The 17298-nt window shown below is 40.6% G+C and overlaps 1 protein-coding gene across 3 annotated transcripts in view; it reads right to left on the reverse strand.

Moving 5' to 3' along the window:
• The window catches only part of NOTCH2 (notch receptor 2), a 220887-nt gene that overhangs the window by 97869 nt on the left and 105720 nt on the right, over nt 1-17298 (reverse strand). For all 3 annotated transcript variants that reach the window (XM_088835625.1, XM_088835626.1, XM_055402755.2), the window contains exons 3-4: nt 8115-8374; nt 4433-4768 (exon numbers count right to left, since the gene is read on the reverse strand). In XM_088835625.1, the coding sequence (XP_088691751.1) occupies nt 4433-4768; nt 8115-8292 (514 nt within the window). In that variant the 5' untranslated portion in view covers nt 8293-8374. The remainder of the gene's footprint in view (nt 1-4432; nt 4769-8114; nt 8375-17298) is intronic.

Below are 17298 nucleotides of genomic sequence, written 5' to 3' on the forward strand. Positions count from 1 at the left end.
AGAATGCGCCCTGCAAAACGGTACAATAATTTCTGCATCTGCTCCAGAGAAATCTGCCAGAATATGATTAGTATAATACCCCGAGAGAACGTCACATGCCTTGTGCATATGAGAATGCAAGAGGGAATTATTTCTAAGAGTTTTTAAGCTCAGCAACTGCAGAGCAGACACAAAAGCCACAGAATGTGGCTAAGCTTTATTTTAATGATATAGGGATATTACATATAATCAAGCCTGTAAAGTATAGGGGTGCTTTACAAAGGATAAACCTTCTTTGTTTGGAGAGAACAGACTGGGCAGCTTTTTATGAAGTTTAAAAATCATAAAGGAATAAGGAGGTACAGGAGAGAAAGAAAAAGGGAAAGTCCATCAGGGATTGTCCAGTCCAACTGTGAACTCGCAAGCAAAGCCAGGAGATGCAAGGAGCACACTGCCACTTCTTAATATGTCCACAGACATACAGCCAGCTGAACTGATAAACCCCAAAATACTGGGAGTCAGTGATTCAAGAACGTATCTGCTATTTTGTTCTTTAGCTAAAATTATTCTAGCTGAGTACTCCTCCTTACAGTTTCTGCTATAAAAACTTTACCTAATGGTAGTTTATGAAGGATCTAGTTATTAACAGTTGCCGAACCAAGAAGATGAAATACAGTTCCTTGGTTTCATTCTATCAGCTCCCTCTTGAATACATTCCTTTTTTCTTCCCTCTATTGAGAAACATTTCTTTCTTTATTACTCAGGATGAGTCATACTTAAAGTTTTAATTCCCCCCATCAATCTTAAAATAATACTAAAATCATCTCAGTAACTACAGTGCCCTTTGCAGGAAAAGAACTATATCATAACCATTCAAATATAATCACTAACTTATGTGGGGTTCACTGAGTTTTAGAGTTGAAAAGCATTCCAATTCTTCTTACTCAGTACTAGTGTAAACCAGTACAGAAGGAGAAGCTAGATTAAGTCTAGCAGGTATGTTACTGGGAAGAAAATTAGACGACCAAAGTTATGCTCTCAGTACTACCGTACTATACTAAACTCGGCCTGTAAAGTCAGTAGGTGTGTGCCTATTATATACCTGTCACTGTCTCCAGGTGCTTGGGATACATCACCAAACAAAAACAGAGATCCTCGCTTTTACTCTGGAGAGGAGAAGAGGCAGAAGAATTTGGAAAGACAGACAATAAACAATAGACATAATGAGGTAAATTATACAGTGAAAATTATACAGTAAGATGATGACAAGTGTTACCAAAAGAGAAAAGAAAAGGTACACCAAGGCCAGAGATGAAGGGGGAAGGGAAAGGTTACAATCTGAAATCAGGGCAGGCCCCAGTTAAAACTGCCAAGATTTGAAATGCGGTGGGAAGCAGGCATCTGAGAACTGCAGAACATGGACAAAAGTGACCTTACCTGTCACTGGCTTGGTTTCCCCATCTTTAGAATGGAAATAACGATTCTCTTCAAATAAGGGTGCTGTTTACATTGAGATAGTGACTGCTATTTTAAGTAATATTTTAGTCTCTTGACTAGTGTTGGGGGCAATGCAGAAGGGACAGGAGAATGGTATTGCATTACAAAAAGGACTCTGTAAAAGAAAATCATCTCCAGACGTTATTTCCCTATGTGGAAATAAAGTTAATACTTTGCAAACTCCACCTGGGACATAAAAACAATGAGCATAAAATCTTACACACTGTATAAATATATATTTATTCACAGTGTTATTGCATCATCTATTGTTTTTAATTCTTTTTTAATTTCCTTCTATATATTGTCCAAGCTGATATCATCTGTTTCAGATCATGAGACCCTGAAAGGCAGCAACTAGCCTACTTAACTATTTTTAGATATCTGCATGATGCCATACACAGCCTGTAGGCATGTGCTCAGTCACTCAGTCATGTCCGACTCTTTGCAACCCCATGGACTATAGCCCACTAGGCTCCCCTGTCCATGGAATTTTCCAGGCAAGAATGCTGGAGCAGGTTGCCATTTCCTCCTCCAGGGGATCAAACCCACATCTCTTGTGCCTTCATCACTGGCAGGCAAATTCTGTACTAGTGTGCTACCTGGGAACCCCCTACACACGCTGGTATGTAACAAATACTATCGATCATAATTAGAAGTATCTCCTTTTAACATGAACCTACTTTTTTTAACCCATACAGCCCTAAACATTTAACAAAAAGTCTTAGACATTTCAAAGCACCTTCAGGGGCAGACAAGCAGTTAACAGTTGGAAAAAACCTGCCTGGACTTCAGGACTTGGCCTAACTACATGTCATCTGTACAACTTTGGGTAAATTGCTTCACATCTCAAAACTTGAGTTGCTTCACCTGGGAAAATTTGAACAATAACACCTATCCCCAAGGATTTTGTGTAATAGAGCTAATGGCTGCAGAAGTACCTGGCACAGTGCCTGACTTATAAAAGGCATTAAATAAATGTTAGTTTGCTCTTTGCAAATCTTCTGCCCCCAGCCTTGCACCCCCATCCCAATCCCAAACACACACACATACACACACTTCATCAGTATATTAAAGAAAAAAAAAAGTCCTGCTTTAAACTATAAGCGGAGTGTAAGAGACAGCTAAGACGTCCTTACTCCATCCCACCAGCCCTGGCAGCCTCTAGCTGTGGAATCCCTGGTTATTTCCTTTCTCAAGGAGGAGATACTATTCTGGTTTGACAGATCCTTTCCTGGACACACTCTCAGAATTCCCTAAGGTTCTTATCATGGCTAATGGATAACAATGCAGAGGCTATGGGAGTGAATAATCACTCTCTCCCAGCTAAAAACTTCCTTTATTGACTTCTCTAACTTCCCGTTAGTACTTTGCTGCCAAATCAACCTCCTGTCCTAGGCAACTATTAAAACTAATTTTCTTAAAACTAAAAGACACGTTTAGTGGTCAGCAATAAATTGCGCTAACCTCAATTACTAGCCACTCAGGCTATTAGAATACCAGACTATTAGAATATTCACAAAATTAAATTGTTTACATTTCTGTTTCCTTCTTTTAACCCTTAAAATGCAAACAAAAGGAGGAGTGAAGAAAGATACCTTTTAGTTATTCCTTCTACAAGATAATGAGAATGACAGTAATATTAGGTAAATAAATATTTAGTGTCTAAAATGACAGCATTATCTATTCTTCACTGAAAGAGAAACTGAAAACAAGGCAATTAAACAGCTTGTTTTTGTGGCTTATGGTTAAGTGGTATCTTTTTCTATTATGTAGCAGTGTCTTATATTGTGTATTCCAAGTACATAGGATGGTGCCTAGAACATAGCTGGCAGCCAAAAAATTTTAACTGAATGAAATGAGTAAATTACTATTTGCTTTTATCCTGAAGACCAACATATGGCCTTTAATCCCCAAAAGAGAAAACACACGATCCCATTACATGTGACCCATACCCACAACACCAGAATCTAAGATTCCTACTCCAAAAGAGTGGCTAGAACAGCTTTTTGAGGCAATTCTGCTTCCTCAGCACGTTACTCCCCCTACGGTTTTTCCTTCTTTTGTTTTTGCACTAAGAATATTTGTACAAAAACAGAATCTTTGATGCTTAGTAATTCATCTGCTCCAGCCACTTGTGCTCTGTTCTCAATCAAAATTCTCAGTTTTCGGCCTCCTCATAAGTTTTATAAGGAGTTTAGTGAACTGGCCAGCCTTGCTTCTTTTTCCATCCTACGGAACAACAGGCCCCAAGTTCCCACACATTACTCCTCTTTGGCTTCTATCTTGGGTTATGTGTCACTGTGCCATACATAACCTATCAGCGCTCATCAAGAAGTGCTCACTCATTTACAGAGCACTGACACCATGCCAGTTGCAAAAGTCTCCAGTTTCAAGTCTGGGTAGGGTTACCCCAAAGTTAGAGAGGCTACATGGAGAGGGTTCTAAAGACCAGAATTTCAAGGAAAATTATAAAAGAGTAGTGTGGTGCAATCAGGTAACTAGTAAAATAATCCATTATTCCGTCACAGGTAAAAGCATATAAGAAAGTTGATCATCTATTATTACTATCAATTCAGTTTAAAGCATTTTATTAATCACACATATAAATTTTTCAATGTCTAATTCTCCTTATGTTCCTTTCCATTCTATAGACTTATCAATCCTTTCCCAGAGTTTTCTTATTTCTCACTGTTCCTCCAAAAAGGACAATAAACAATTTCCAAGTCACTCATCATCATAAACTCTGACATGTTAAATTACCCCCTGCTCAGTTTATGGACCACACTGGGCCTATAAAACTCCTCTCTCACCAGCAAACCACCCCACACAACATTCTCACTTCCCCTTTTCCCTGCCGGGAAGGATACTTCCTCAAGGAACACTGAACCACACCCCATCCCCTTCCTTCCCGCTGGAGGTGCATCCCCCAACCCAGGACACTAGGGGGACTCCTTACCTGGAAGGCAGCTGCACTCAAAGGTAAAGTCACCAGTCTGCCGGCAGGTGCCTCCATTGACACAAGGGGAGGGTGCACAGGGCACGTAGGGGCTGTCACAGTGCTGGCCTGTGAAGCCCTGGGGGCACTGGCACTGATAGGAACCCGGAAGGTTGAGGCAGGTGCCACCGTGCTGGCACTGTCCTGGAATGTCACACTCATTGACATCAGTCTCACATTTCTGCCCTGTGAAGCCCGCGAGGCATGTGCAGGAGAACTGGTTGGCCACAGTGGTACAAGTACTTCCATTTGCACAGGGGTGGGACAGGCAGGCATCGGTCCACTGGCACAGTTTACCTACAGGAAAGATAACAGAAGTAAGCACTGCCCACAGAAATGGGTGTCAGCCCCCTCCCACCCCACATCTCCCACCCAACAGGCGACGTAAGGAAGCCATCACGTGGAGAATCCCTGAGCTCTCTGAATTGTACAGGAAGCCCATATCAGAGCCTCCCCAAGTTCCTCTGACAGGAGCGCTCTCCAGGGCCCTCAGCTGAGACACAAAGACTCAGTGGATCACAGGAAGCCTGCAAGAATCCCTGCCGCACAGAAGGGCCTGGATCCACCGAGAGTCTCCCACCTCTTTGTTTCTGCCTAAGATACTCCTGTTTGGAAGGCCATCTACCTTGTTGTTCACTGCCTCGACAATTCTACTCATAAGTCATCCTTCATGCTCCACTCAGATACCCAAACCCCACCCTCTCTCCTTCCCTCACATACACACCCCTACACATGCAAACACATACCCCAAGGTTGCTGTTTTTCTTTTATCATGTCACCTGTCACACTGGCAGGGCTCTGATCTCTACGGTAGGCTCTCAAATCATGTCTTTTGAATGAAAATAAAGTGCACCGATATTTTCCAGAATACACTGTGACTAAACAGACCTCTCAGATGATAAAGACAAGTCAGTATGACTTCTACTTCCCTTAAACACAGTACACATGCACATGTGCTCCGGGAAACATTTTGGTGATTGTGGTCTTGACAAAAATAGTGCTGGATGTGTTTGAAGAAGATGAAGAATCTCTGGCTTCTTAAACATGAAAAAACCTGGAAGCTATCACAGGAATAAAGGTCTAGAAAGGTAATTCTTGTGGACTTTCTCAGGGAGGAGAGCACTAGAAAGAATCAGGAAGACAGTGTTCAATCTCAAGGAATCAAAACAGATTCTCTGAGGTAGAGAGAGAGGGGGGAAAAACACTCCTATGCTACTAGTAAATTCGGAATTCACGTGGCTTTCTAGTTTCATGAGTTCGAGTTTTTTCAAAACTAAAGATCTGAGAATCTCCTGAATGTGTTAATACTCCAATTGGTTGTCCAGGTAAACATGCAAATCTTTGACCCCGCCTCCCCACAGAAAAGCAAGTAAGAGTCATGACAGATACTCTAAAAGGGAGAGAGAGGTGACACATGAGGACACAAAAGTACTCTCTGTCTACCACGAATATCAAATCAAAGGGAAAAGGTGAAAAAATAATCTAGGGACAGCATGTATACCTCAGGGAAGACAGAATGAAGGAAGCTTCATTTTTCTATTTTCCTTCATTCTACTGATAGTATTTGCCTACAGTGGAGAACAGATAAAAATGGTTACTTCTGCCAACAGTGTATATCACAGTATTTGCCTACAACTGAAACAAAAAGGTTGCTGACCTTGGTTTCCCATGTATGTTTTGTACAAGCACTAACCTTCTGCCTCTGTTTTTTTTCATCTATGAGTGAGGTGAGCTCATAAGGTCTGATGAGGTAGGGTAGTGAATTATCCCCAAACTAAAAGGGTGAGCTTGACCTGTGGTGGTTCCTAAAGTGGTAGACGGAAGTGGCAGATGTATAAAGATGATTAGCACCCTGAGGACCACCAAGAAGAGATCTTTTTAATAGCAAGGAATCCACTTTAATTTGAGGGTTATTTCAGAGTAAACATTTTAATTATGAAGAAGATATCACTGCCATTTCCACTAGTCAGGATTAAAATGTTTTAACTGGATATGCCCTCCCTTGCCTTGTGGAGCAAAACAACTTGAAACTGACAATCAGGAAAAATCATTCTCTCAACCACCAAATCTCTTCAGTGACTCACAGTATCAATGCTGTCACGGTCATGATGGAGATACAACTGTAACCACATCTTTTAATGAAAAACCAATAGAACAAGCATTCCAAACTGAATGATCCAGTCTAGTGTTCTGGGTGTGTTTTTCATTTTCTAATTAGATTTACATAATTGTTGATATCCTGGAGGACAAAAGAGTGAGTAGTTCTCCTTTTCACAACTAAGTTAATAAACACTTATGGATCATTTTGAATAAAGCTCAGACCCACCTTTGAAGAACTCATAATACAGTCAGATGAGAGACATGTAAAAATTAATCACAATAAACTATGACACATAAAATAACAGAACACAGAGACTATCTATGTAAGGGAATCACGAGAGGGTCACTGAGAGGTTACAGCAACATTGGGCAATCTCCAAATGTAGAGAAGGGCATTCCAGCAAAGGGGCATGCAATAGCATGGAGGCAACAGGAAGTATGAGGTTTTCAGGAAATGATGAGAACGCTGGCGTCACTAACGCGAGATGCTTGTGGGAAGGTGAGGCTATAAAAAGACGCAAGGCCTAGACTGTGAAGGGCTGTGAAAGACAAGTAAAAGAGTCTGCAGTTCACTCTGCAGATGATGAAAATCACGAGGCACGAGGCACGGTAAGCAGGTGAGTTTGTGAGAAGATCTGCATGCATAATTAAAGATGTGGCAATGTGACAGGTAAACAAGATGGGGAGAAAGAAAAGGTGAGAAAACCAATTAGGAAACAACTGCAGGGGTCCAGGTGAGAAAGGACATGAAGGTCAACTACAGAGCAGCAGAGGAAATGGAAGGGAGCAGACAGTGAGAAGTAACTCAGATTAAAATGCAGCCTGGGTCCAAGTGGGGTACAGATAAATGAGAGGGAGTTTCTAGCTTGTGGTATTTGGAGGGAACACTGGTGTCACTATCTATATCAACATGTTGAGTTTCAGGAACCTGTTGAATTTCCAAAGATAATATGCAATAGATAGTTAGAAATATGAGCCTGAATGTCAGTGTCAGTGTGAAGCAAAAAGGATGATCATGAGAGTCATCAGCAGGGGATGAAGATGATGACAGCTGAAGAAACTGGAGATAGTGAGATTCCCTGGGGAAAGCTGTCATATGGCTCAAAAGAGGGCTCAAAACAGAGTTCCAAAGAACACAAAAATTAAATGCATGAGGACAAGGACAAGGCAATGGGGAAGCAAAAGAAACAATCGGTTTAGAAAACCAGAAAAGCCAGTGCCCTGAATGTCTGGGGAGAGAAGTTTTTAAGGAATAAGTTATCAATAACACTAACAACTTTTCTTCCAGTGACAGGGAAGTAATTATGATCCCCAGTCCTTCAGGCAGTCAACCACTGCAGAGTATCTGACCCTTTTGCTTTCTCTTTCTCCCCTTTCAAAACGAAATTAAGGACAGTTGACTGGAACATTCCAGTTCCTTCCATAATGATAAACATGTACTATAGAGGGGGACCCTAAAGAACCAGATGATAGTATCTAAAAGACACTATGTGGAAGTACCTGCTGAAAATAGGAAAGTATGGGCCTGAGTCCCACTGGTTACCTGTAAAACCGACTTGGCAGGTGCACTCATAGGTGTCCCGGCTAAGCACGTGGCAGGTCCCTCCGTTCAGGCAGGGGTGAGATACAAAGCAGGGGTGAGTAGCAGAGTACTGGCAGTCCTCGCCCGTGAAGCCCAGTGCACATCGGCATGTGGCTTTCCCCAAAAGAGCCTGGGCCATACACGTCCCACCATTCTGGCAACGGTTCTTCTCACAGGGGTCTCGATGCTGACAATATTCTCCCAAGAAGCCCTCTGGACATCTACACGGAAAAGAGAGGAGTCCATGAAAACATCTGACTTCTTATAAGTCCACAAATTTACAAGATAATGCAATTCATCCAAGAAAATACTAGACTGTGAATTGAGAAACCTGAAGGCACAATCTATAAGACTGTCTCACTTTAGGCGAAGTGTTTAGACTACTGAACCACATACTCTCATGTCTTTTTGACCATGATCCTTATTCAGAGGCAAAATACAACCATAGCCTTTTTCATGTAGGCGCAGGCTGGTAGGCTGTAACAGCACTGTTTTGTGCTGCACGGTGGAGACTTGTCTTCAAATTCAGTAACTTTCTCCTTTTGACTAAGTCAATTGATATAATTAAGACACACGTGATAATGCATGGACTGATCCCCTTACCCTCTCAAATTTAAAATCTGTAAAATATCAGGTGGCTTCAATTAAGCACTGAGGAATAATAAGTTTTTATTTCCACTGAGACATCATTTGGCCCATATCTAGATTTCTGGATCATGTTCAAGGGGTTGAGACTATGACAAAGGAAAAGGAGGTAAAGGAATAGGGAAGAATTCAAAGAGACTTTTCAGAAACTTAAATCTGCAAAGATATTAGTAGTAAGCAGCTTTCCTAACCAGAAAAGCGCAGCATGTACAACATTAAAAATATGTAAGGTACCATACAAAAACCAAAGTGAAGAAGGGAAAACAATTCAAGAACAACAGTCTACAACATTTCCCACATATTATGTTGAGAAATCTTTTTATATGCCACCACTGATTCATAAGATGCACAACCATCCCAAAATGTGTGTCGTATTTATAACAATTTTCTCCAAACACCATAAAAAAGGCATAGAAAGTCGCTATTTTCATAATGAAGAGGTTGTTTAAAGAGGATCTCTAACAAGCATTTAAAAGGAACAAAAAGTCTTTGATTCTAACTATAAATTTTGCCATTTGGCTGTCGCCCCAGATACTTGGTTCAATCTATTTCTCCATTTGACTTTTTGGAGGATAGAAAACTAACTATAAGGCTGTTCCACCATTACCTTGAAGATAATACGTTTAAACCAAACTAAATTCTCCCCCTCAAAATCAGCTCCTATTGCATCCTCCAAAGCTCAGTCACTGTGTCTCGACTCTCCCAACCACTCAGACTTTAAGCCCTGGCGTTCTGTTTCATTCCTTCTTGTCTTTGCCAACCTGTCCACAATGTTTAGGAGCCATTGGTTAACCACATACGGTCTTTAGAGGTCACAGTTTTGAGGAAAGAAGGAGGACCAGATATTTGGGGACTAAGACAGAATGGAAGAGGAAACAGAACTAGTCAGTGGCTTCAGTGGCAGTGATGGAGCTAGGCCCAGCCTCCTCATCTTTTCTCAAAGCTCTGTATAGTAAGCACAGCAGAGCCAGGAGCAGCCAGAGCTCTGAGCATCCTTGTGAACAGGTAAAGCTAGGGAATGAGAGGTAGTGAGGAGAGGGCACAGCACTGAAACCAAAGACTGGCTGAAGTTTCCAATGAAGAGTATCCACCTCATATCATCAGAAGGCCTATCTGGAATCCTGGTGGTATGATCTTGAATAAATTACTTAACTTCACCATCAGCTCTTTCACATTTTAAATAGTTAATAAGGCTATCTCCATGAGGCTCTTGTAAGAATTGAACAAAGTATATGAAAAACTTTATAAATATTTTTTAAAGTTTTGCAAATGAAAAACATTTTTTTCTCTCTTTGCACTTACTAAGGAAAATATAATCCTTTATTCAAATTGCAGCTTGATTTTATAATAGAATAAGTTATTTTCTAATTATTTTTTAAGTAAAGCAGCAAAAACTGCCAATGTAGTATAGCTAAAATTAACCATATTATTAAAAGCATTTGCAACTTATTCAAGAAATCTGTTACGAATGGTGTTAAAACTGCAACACAATTCTCATTCACAGTAACAGTCCTCTGGGCAATAAGCTTGGCTGACAACTTCTGATTCTACCATATGGGAATTATTTACCTTATAAATAATGACAAACTTTTAAGCCTGGGTGGGCTTTGCCCATCATCACCACCTCCCCAACACTATCATGTGGCATCTGCTCAGAGAACACAAATTCGCTTAAATATTAGCTTCATAAACATAATAAAAGCGTAAGGTTCCCAGGAAAACAAAAATGAAGCAATATGGAAGATTCTGAAGTGAAGTGAAGTCACTCAGTCATGTCTGACTCTTTGTGACCCCATGGACTGTAGCCTGCCAGGCTCCTCTGTCCATGGGATTTTCCAGGCAAGAATACTGGAGTGGGTTGCCATTTCCTCCTCCAGGTGATCTTCCTGACTCAGGGATCGAACCTGGGTCTCCCACCCTGCAGGTAGTCTTTTGACCATCTGAGGCACCAGAGAAGATTCTGGAGCCAAACAAAAGTATTCCCGAATTATTTATTACTAAGGTTTAATCTACATTGTTGCTTCCTACCACTAAAGGAAAAATGTTTCAACTAAGATACGTTTAAGAAACCAGTAAAAATAGAGGTGACAACTACAGCTTGTGAGTCTGCTTTGATCCACTGTTTGTTCTTTTTTATGGCCTGAGAGCTATAAATGATTTTTACATTTTTTAATAGTTGGGGGGAATCAAAAGAAAATAATATTTTATGACATATGAAAATTATGCGAAGTTCAGATTTCAGTGTCCACACATGGACTCTTATTGGAACACAATCATACTCATTCATACAGGGAATGTCTATGGCTACTTTTACATTATAATAAAAGGGTGGAGTAGTTGTGAGGAAACCATATGGCTCCAAAAAGTATTTATATCTGATGCTTAACAGAAAACGTTTGCCAACTCCTGAATAACAGAATATATGAAGCCTGATTCTATATATTGGAGAAAGAAATGGCAACCCACTCCAGTATTCTTGCCTGGAGAATCCTGTGGACAGAGGAACCTGGTGGGCTGCTTTCCATGGGGACACACAGAGTCAGATACGACTGAAGTGACTTAGCATGCATGCATGCATTGGAGAAGGAAATGGCAACCCACGCCAGTATTCTTGCCTGGAGAATCCCAGCGACAGAGGAGCCTGGTGGGCTGCTTTCCATGGGGACACACAGAGTCAGATACGACTGAAGTGACTTAGCATGCATGCATGCATTGGAGAAGGAAATGGCAACCCACTCCAGTATTCTTGCCTGGAGAATCCCAGCGACAGAGGAGCCTGGTGGGCTGCCGTCTATGGGGACACACAGAGTCAGACACGACTGAAGCAACTTAGCAGCAGCAGAATTCTATATATAGCATCCAAAATGCTTATTAATAATGATGTTGATGAAGAAGAACATTTTCATATCAGTTTCCACAAAGAATATTACTCTTGGTCATTAATGCAATAGTTACTAAGTGCCTATGAAGTATCAGGAATTGTTCTAGAGCTAGGAAATTCTTGAACTCTAAATTCCAGTAGGAGAAGACAAAAAGCAAAATTAATAAATGAAATCTGTAATTTGCTATGTGAGTTGCTGCTGCTGCTGCTGCTGCTAAGTCGCTTCAGTCGTGTCCGACTCTGTGCGACCCCACAGACAGCAGCCCACCAGGCTCTGCCATCCCTGGGATTCTCCAGGCAAGAACACTGGAGTGGGTTGCCATTTCCTTCTCCAATGTGTGAAAGTGAAAAGTGAAAGTGAAGTCGCTCAGTCGTGTCCGACTCTTCGCGACCCCATGGACTGCAGCCTACTAGGCTCTTCCATCCATGGGATTTTCCAGGCAAGAGTACTGGAGTGGGGTGCCACTGCCTTCTCCGAGAACAGTTATCTAGTGCATAGTAAATGCCATGCATTCGTGAAGTAAGATAAAATACTGGCTCACTACTTCAACAATACAATTGTCTTCGGTGTGGGTAGATCTCATTGTCCGGCAGCCTTTCTCTCTGATGTCTTCAAATTCTGCCTTCCTTCCTAGGTATGTATATACCAAGAAGGATAAAATGTAAATCAATGCAAAAATTTGTAAAGAATGTTCATAGTAACATTATTTATAATAACAAAAAGTGGAAACAACCCAAACATCCATAGCTGATGAATGGGTAAATAAAATGTGGTTATCCATACAATGAAATATTATTTGCCATAAAAAAGAATGAAGATTTGATACATGCTGTGATATTTATCAAACCTTGAAAATATCATGCTAAGTGAAAGAAACTAGACACAAAAGGCCACATATTGTATAATTTCATTTTTGTGAAAGGTCAAAACAGGCAAATCTATAGAGATAGAAAGCAGATTAGTGTTATCAGGAGCTGGGAAGAGGGGAACTGCAGAGGGACTGCTAAAGAATAGGGAGAGTCTCTGGAAGGTAATGAAAATGTTTTGAAATTATATAATGCTGATAGTTACACTTAACTGTGGATATACTAAAAACTACTGAATTGTACATTTCAAAAGGGTCAATTTAATAGTATATGAATTACTGTTGGTGGGAATGTAAATTGGCGCAGCCATTATGGAAAACAGTATGGAGATTCCTTAAAAAACTAACAATAGAGCAATATGATCCAGCAATCCTACTCCTTGGCATAAATCCAGACAAAACTGTAATTTGAAAAGATACATGTACCTCTGTGTTCACAGCAGCACTATTTACAATAGCAGGACATCAAAGCAACCTAAATGTCCACCAACAGATAAATGTAAAGAAGATGTGGTACATACACATACATGATGGAATGTTACGCATAAAGGAGAAGGAAATAATGCCATCTGCAGCAACATAGATGGACCCAGAGATTGTCACACTGAGTGAAGTTTGAGAAAGACAAATACCATATGATATAACTTATATGTGGAATCTATTAAATGATACAAATGAACTTATTTACGAAACAGACTCACAGACGTAGAAAACAAATGAAAAGGGAAAGAGAGTGGGGAAAGGATAAATTAAGAGTATAGAGTTCCTAGATACAAACTACATATATAAAAATAGATAAATAATAGGTCAAAGATCATCACGACCAAGATAACCATGATGGCGTGATCACTCACCTAGAGCCAGACATCTTGGAATGTGAAGTCAAGTGGGCCTTAGAAAGCATCCCTACGAACAAAGCTAGTGGAGGTAATGGAATTCCAGTTGAGCTATTTCAAATCCTGAAAGATGATGCTGTGAAAGTGCTGCACTCAATATGCCAGCAAATTTGGAAAACTCAGCAGTGGCCACAGGACTGGAAAAGGTCAGTCTTCATTCCAATCTCAAAGAAAGGCAATGCCAAAGAATGCTCAAACTACCACACAATTGCACTCATCTCACACGCTAGTAAAGTCATGCTCAAAATTCTCCAAGCTAGGCTTCAGCAATATGTGAACGGTGAACTTCCAGATGTTCAAGCAGGTTTTAGAAAAGGCAGAGGAACCAGAGATCAAATTGCCAACATCCGCTGGATCATGGAGAAAGCAAGAGAGTTCCAGAAAAAACAACTATTTCTGCTTCATTGACTATGCCAAAGCCTTTGACTGTGTGGATCACAATAAACTGTGGAAAATTCTGAAAGAGATGGGAATACAAGACCACCTGACCTGCCTCTTGAGAAACCTGTATGCAGGTCAGGAAGCAACAGTTAGAACTGGACATGGAACAACAGACTGGTTCCAAATAGGAAAAGGAGTACGTCAAGGTTGTATATTGTCACCCTGCTTATTTAACTTATATGCAGAATACATCATGAGGAACGCTAGGCTGGAAGAAGCACAAGCTAGAATCAGGATTGCCAGGAGAAATACCAATAACCTCAGATATGCAGATGACACCACCCTTACGGCAGAAAGTGAAGAGGAACTCAAAAGCCTCTTGATGAAAGTGAAAGAGGAGAGTGAAAAGGTTGGCTTGAAGCTCAACATTCAGAAAACGAAGATCATGGCATCTGGTCCCATCACTTCATGGGAAATAGATGGGGAAACAGTGGAAACAGTGTCAGACTTTTATTTTTGGGGGCTCCAAAATCACTGCGGATGCTGATTGCAGCCATGAAATTAAAAGACGCTTACACCCTGGAAGGAAAGTTATGACCAACCTTGATAGTATATTAAAAAGCAGAGACATTACTTTGCCAACAAAAGTCCGTCTAATCAAGGCTATGGTTTTTCCAGTGGTCATGTATGGATGTGAGAGTTGGACTGTGATGAAGATTTCAGAGCTAGTAGATATTAGAGGCAGATCTCAAATCCAGGTATGATTCCAGAGCCCACATACTTCGAAACTGGGCTATCTGCCTACCCCAACTAGATGACTCTAGGTCATCAAAAACTTCTTTAAAAGGTAGGACCCAAAATGGGGGGGGGAACCACATAATACGTATGTTCTTACCACTACAGCATAGAGTTGGACACTACTGTTTCTACTATTGCTGCTTAAAGCTGTGTTCACTTTTACAAAAGTTACAAAATCCAGATTCAGCTAAAAAGTCCACACTTCCACATGAACTACTTTTATGCCATATTCAACCCATCCTATATTAGTACACCATGGTTTTTGAATGCAACAATTGGTCCTGTAATTTCCTTCTTTTCAATTCAACATACTGAATCTTTACCCCAAGTTTCCTTTATTTAGATAATTTTACACTTTATTCATACAATCACAGAATTTCAACACTGCACCAACTCTCAGAAGTCAATTGGTCTGAACCTCTGTTGTACTGATAAGGACACCAAACTGACCTGCCACAAGCTTGTCTATAAATCCAGAAATTTCCCCGAGTTTTGGATCACCTACAACTGTACTTCTATCTTTACCTAGTCTTTACCAAAATATAAAGCATCACTTAACTGAAAGTATTCTATGAAGTCTTACCCCAAGATTGGCTCCTATTCAGTCAGTTTTATTATCTCAATTACACCAGCATCCTGTCTACACCTCTTCATTAAATTCAGGGAGAAAATTGCTCCCTGCAAGTAAGCACACTACTTAAAGAATGATCCTTCTCAAGTGTAATTTTGATCATGTCACTCACTTTCCTGCTCAGAAGCTAGTTTCAATGCCCAGCCCTTCTTATGACCTATTCGTCTGCCCTACTCCTATCATCCAACTCACTCCTTAGTGACCCATAACTTAAGCACTCCAGATTATTCCCACACTCAGGTCTACTGTTCCTTATATAAAAATCTTCTATCTAATTTCCAGTGAGAGGTACCACATTTTACCATCTGATATGTCTCTAATTTATTTTCTTTTCTTCTATCCTTGTTTCAAAGATCTGTTCAAAACCTATATCCTTTATTAAACTTTCTCCAAACCATCTCACCCATCTCTGATCTAACAGAAGTTGTATTCCATGTTATATACTACATTATTTCTACCAATATGGCTCTTCTTCATTAAGCCATAGTGAGGTCTTCCCTGTGTCTCTCTCAAACTGATATTTTTGTGGGGAAGAGCAAGTCTTCAGACCCTGGGGCGGGTGGCTTGAACACCATGACCACCTATGTTGCAAAATCCCCTCTCAACCTCATGTAGGGCTCTGCCTGGTAGAACACAAGGCAAGGCAACCAAAAATATCATCCTGGGGTACAAGATCATCCCTCACATCCCAGGGATGAATTATGGACACAGGAAGAAATTATGGACCTAGGAAGAAAGGGGAGAGATGGGTAAGTGAGACAGCCAGAAATAAAGGACCCCATCTCCTAATACAGGAGATCTTTCAACTTTGCAAATCCATGTTCAACTGTAATAGGAATACACCATATGCCCTGTTAGTCTCAGTGGGAACTGGGACTCTCCGCTGAAAACTAGAGATTAAATAGCTTTTTTCTTGAGATGGCTCAAGTTGACTTTATCATACAAGTCCCCTTACAAATCTATAGTTCCCAGAACCATTTTTGGAAAATAGCCTACATCTTGAACTAAAGGTGTACGTAAAAAATCTTCTAAAAATATAACACCCCCCTCAAAAAAAAAACCCTCTAAAAACTGCGTTTGGTTCCTGAAACTATATGAATGCCCTCCTCTGGAGGAAATTTATAACTTATTTAAGTAGTTTTCTCAGTGACTTCCTCCTAGTCTCTTCCCTTCTCTGGCTTTGGGTCTCTGAAAGAACATAGTTCACAGAGGATGCTTTGAATACAGGGAAAGTTTTGTGGGAGGGGGCTTTTTCCCTGTAAAATAATTTCATAAACTAATCTGAACACTTAATCAGCTCCATACAGTCACGTATTTTCCTGAAAAAGTCTGCCATTTCTTCCACAAAGAGGTCCACTCTTTCATTGTTACTATTCAAACACACACACGGGGAATGAAGTGAAGAGGAGGAGTGAGGGGGAAAAAAAGAGGGAAAACCGGGGGATTCCTCCTAACGGAACTAGAAAACATTCCAACTGAATGGATGCCCATAAGTCCCCTCTCAATAAAACAGATGAAAACCAGACCCCAGCTCTCACATGTCACCAGCAGCCTGGATTCGTTTACATGTGCCGCTTTACAGATCTCAACGAAGCCGGGATTTGAATAGCAATTCCAATCTATCTAGCAATGGCTGTGATTCAGGATCAGTCTCCCTAGTAATACAGGACAGAAAAAATTGTTCTTTCAAGTTTCCTAAGTGAATAGCCACTCGTCTAGAGAAAAGCTTAAAATACTGCGGTAGCTTGTGTCAGCTCCAAGATGACCAAAGTCTGAGCAGGAAATAAGCCCCTTTTCCAAATAAAAGCCAATGTTCTCTCTCCTTGTTTTCTCCACCGACTCTTCTGTATCAGCAGGGTGAGCCCAAATGGCACCCAGGGCTTCTCTGCAGCTCTGCCTTCAGCTTTTTTTTAGGGAGGACTTGGTCATTAAAAAAATAAAACAACAAAGCAAAACATCACCACATAGGAGAAGAAGAAAAAGAGAGGCGTGCTTTACAAAACAGCTATTTCAAAATCGTGATTTTTAAAAAACTACACAGAATGTG

The sequence above is a fragment of the Moschus berezovskii genome, chromosome 4 (assembly GCF_049115385.1).
Source record: "Moschus berezovskii isolate FMDL1 chromosome 4, NW_MosBer_1.0, whole genome shotgun sequence".
In the NCBI taxonomy this organism is placed as follows: Eukaryota; Metazoa; Chordata; class Mammalia; order Artiodactyla; family Moschidae; genus Moschus; species Moschus berezovskii.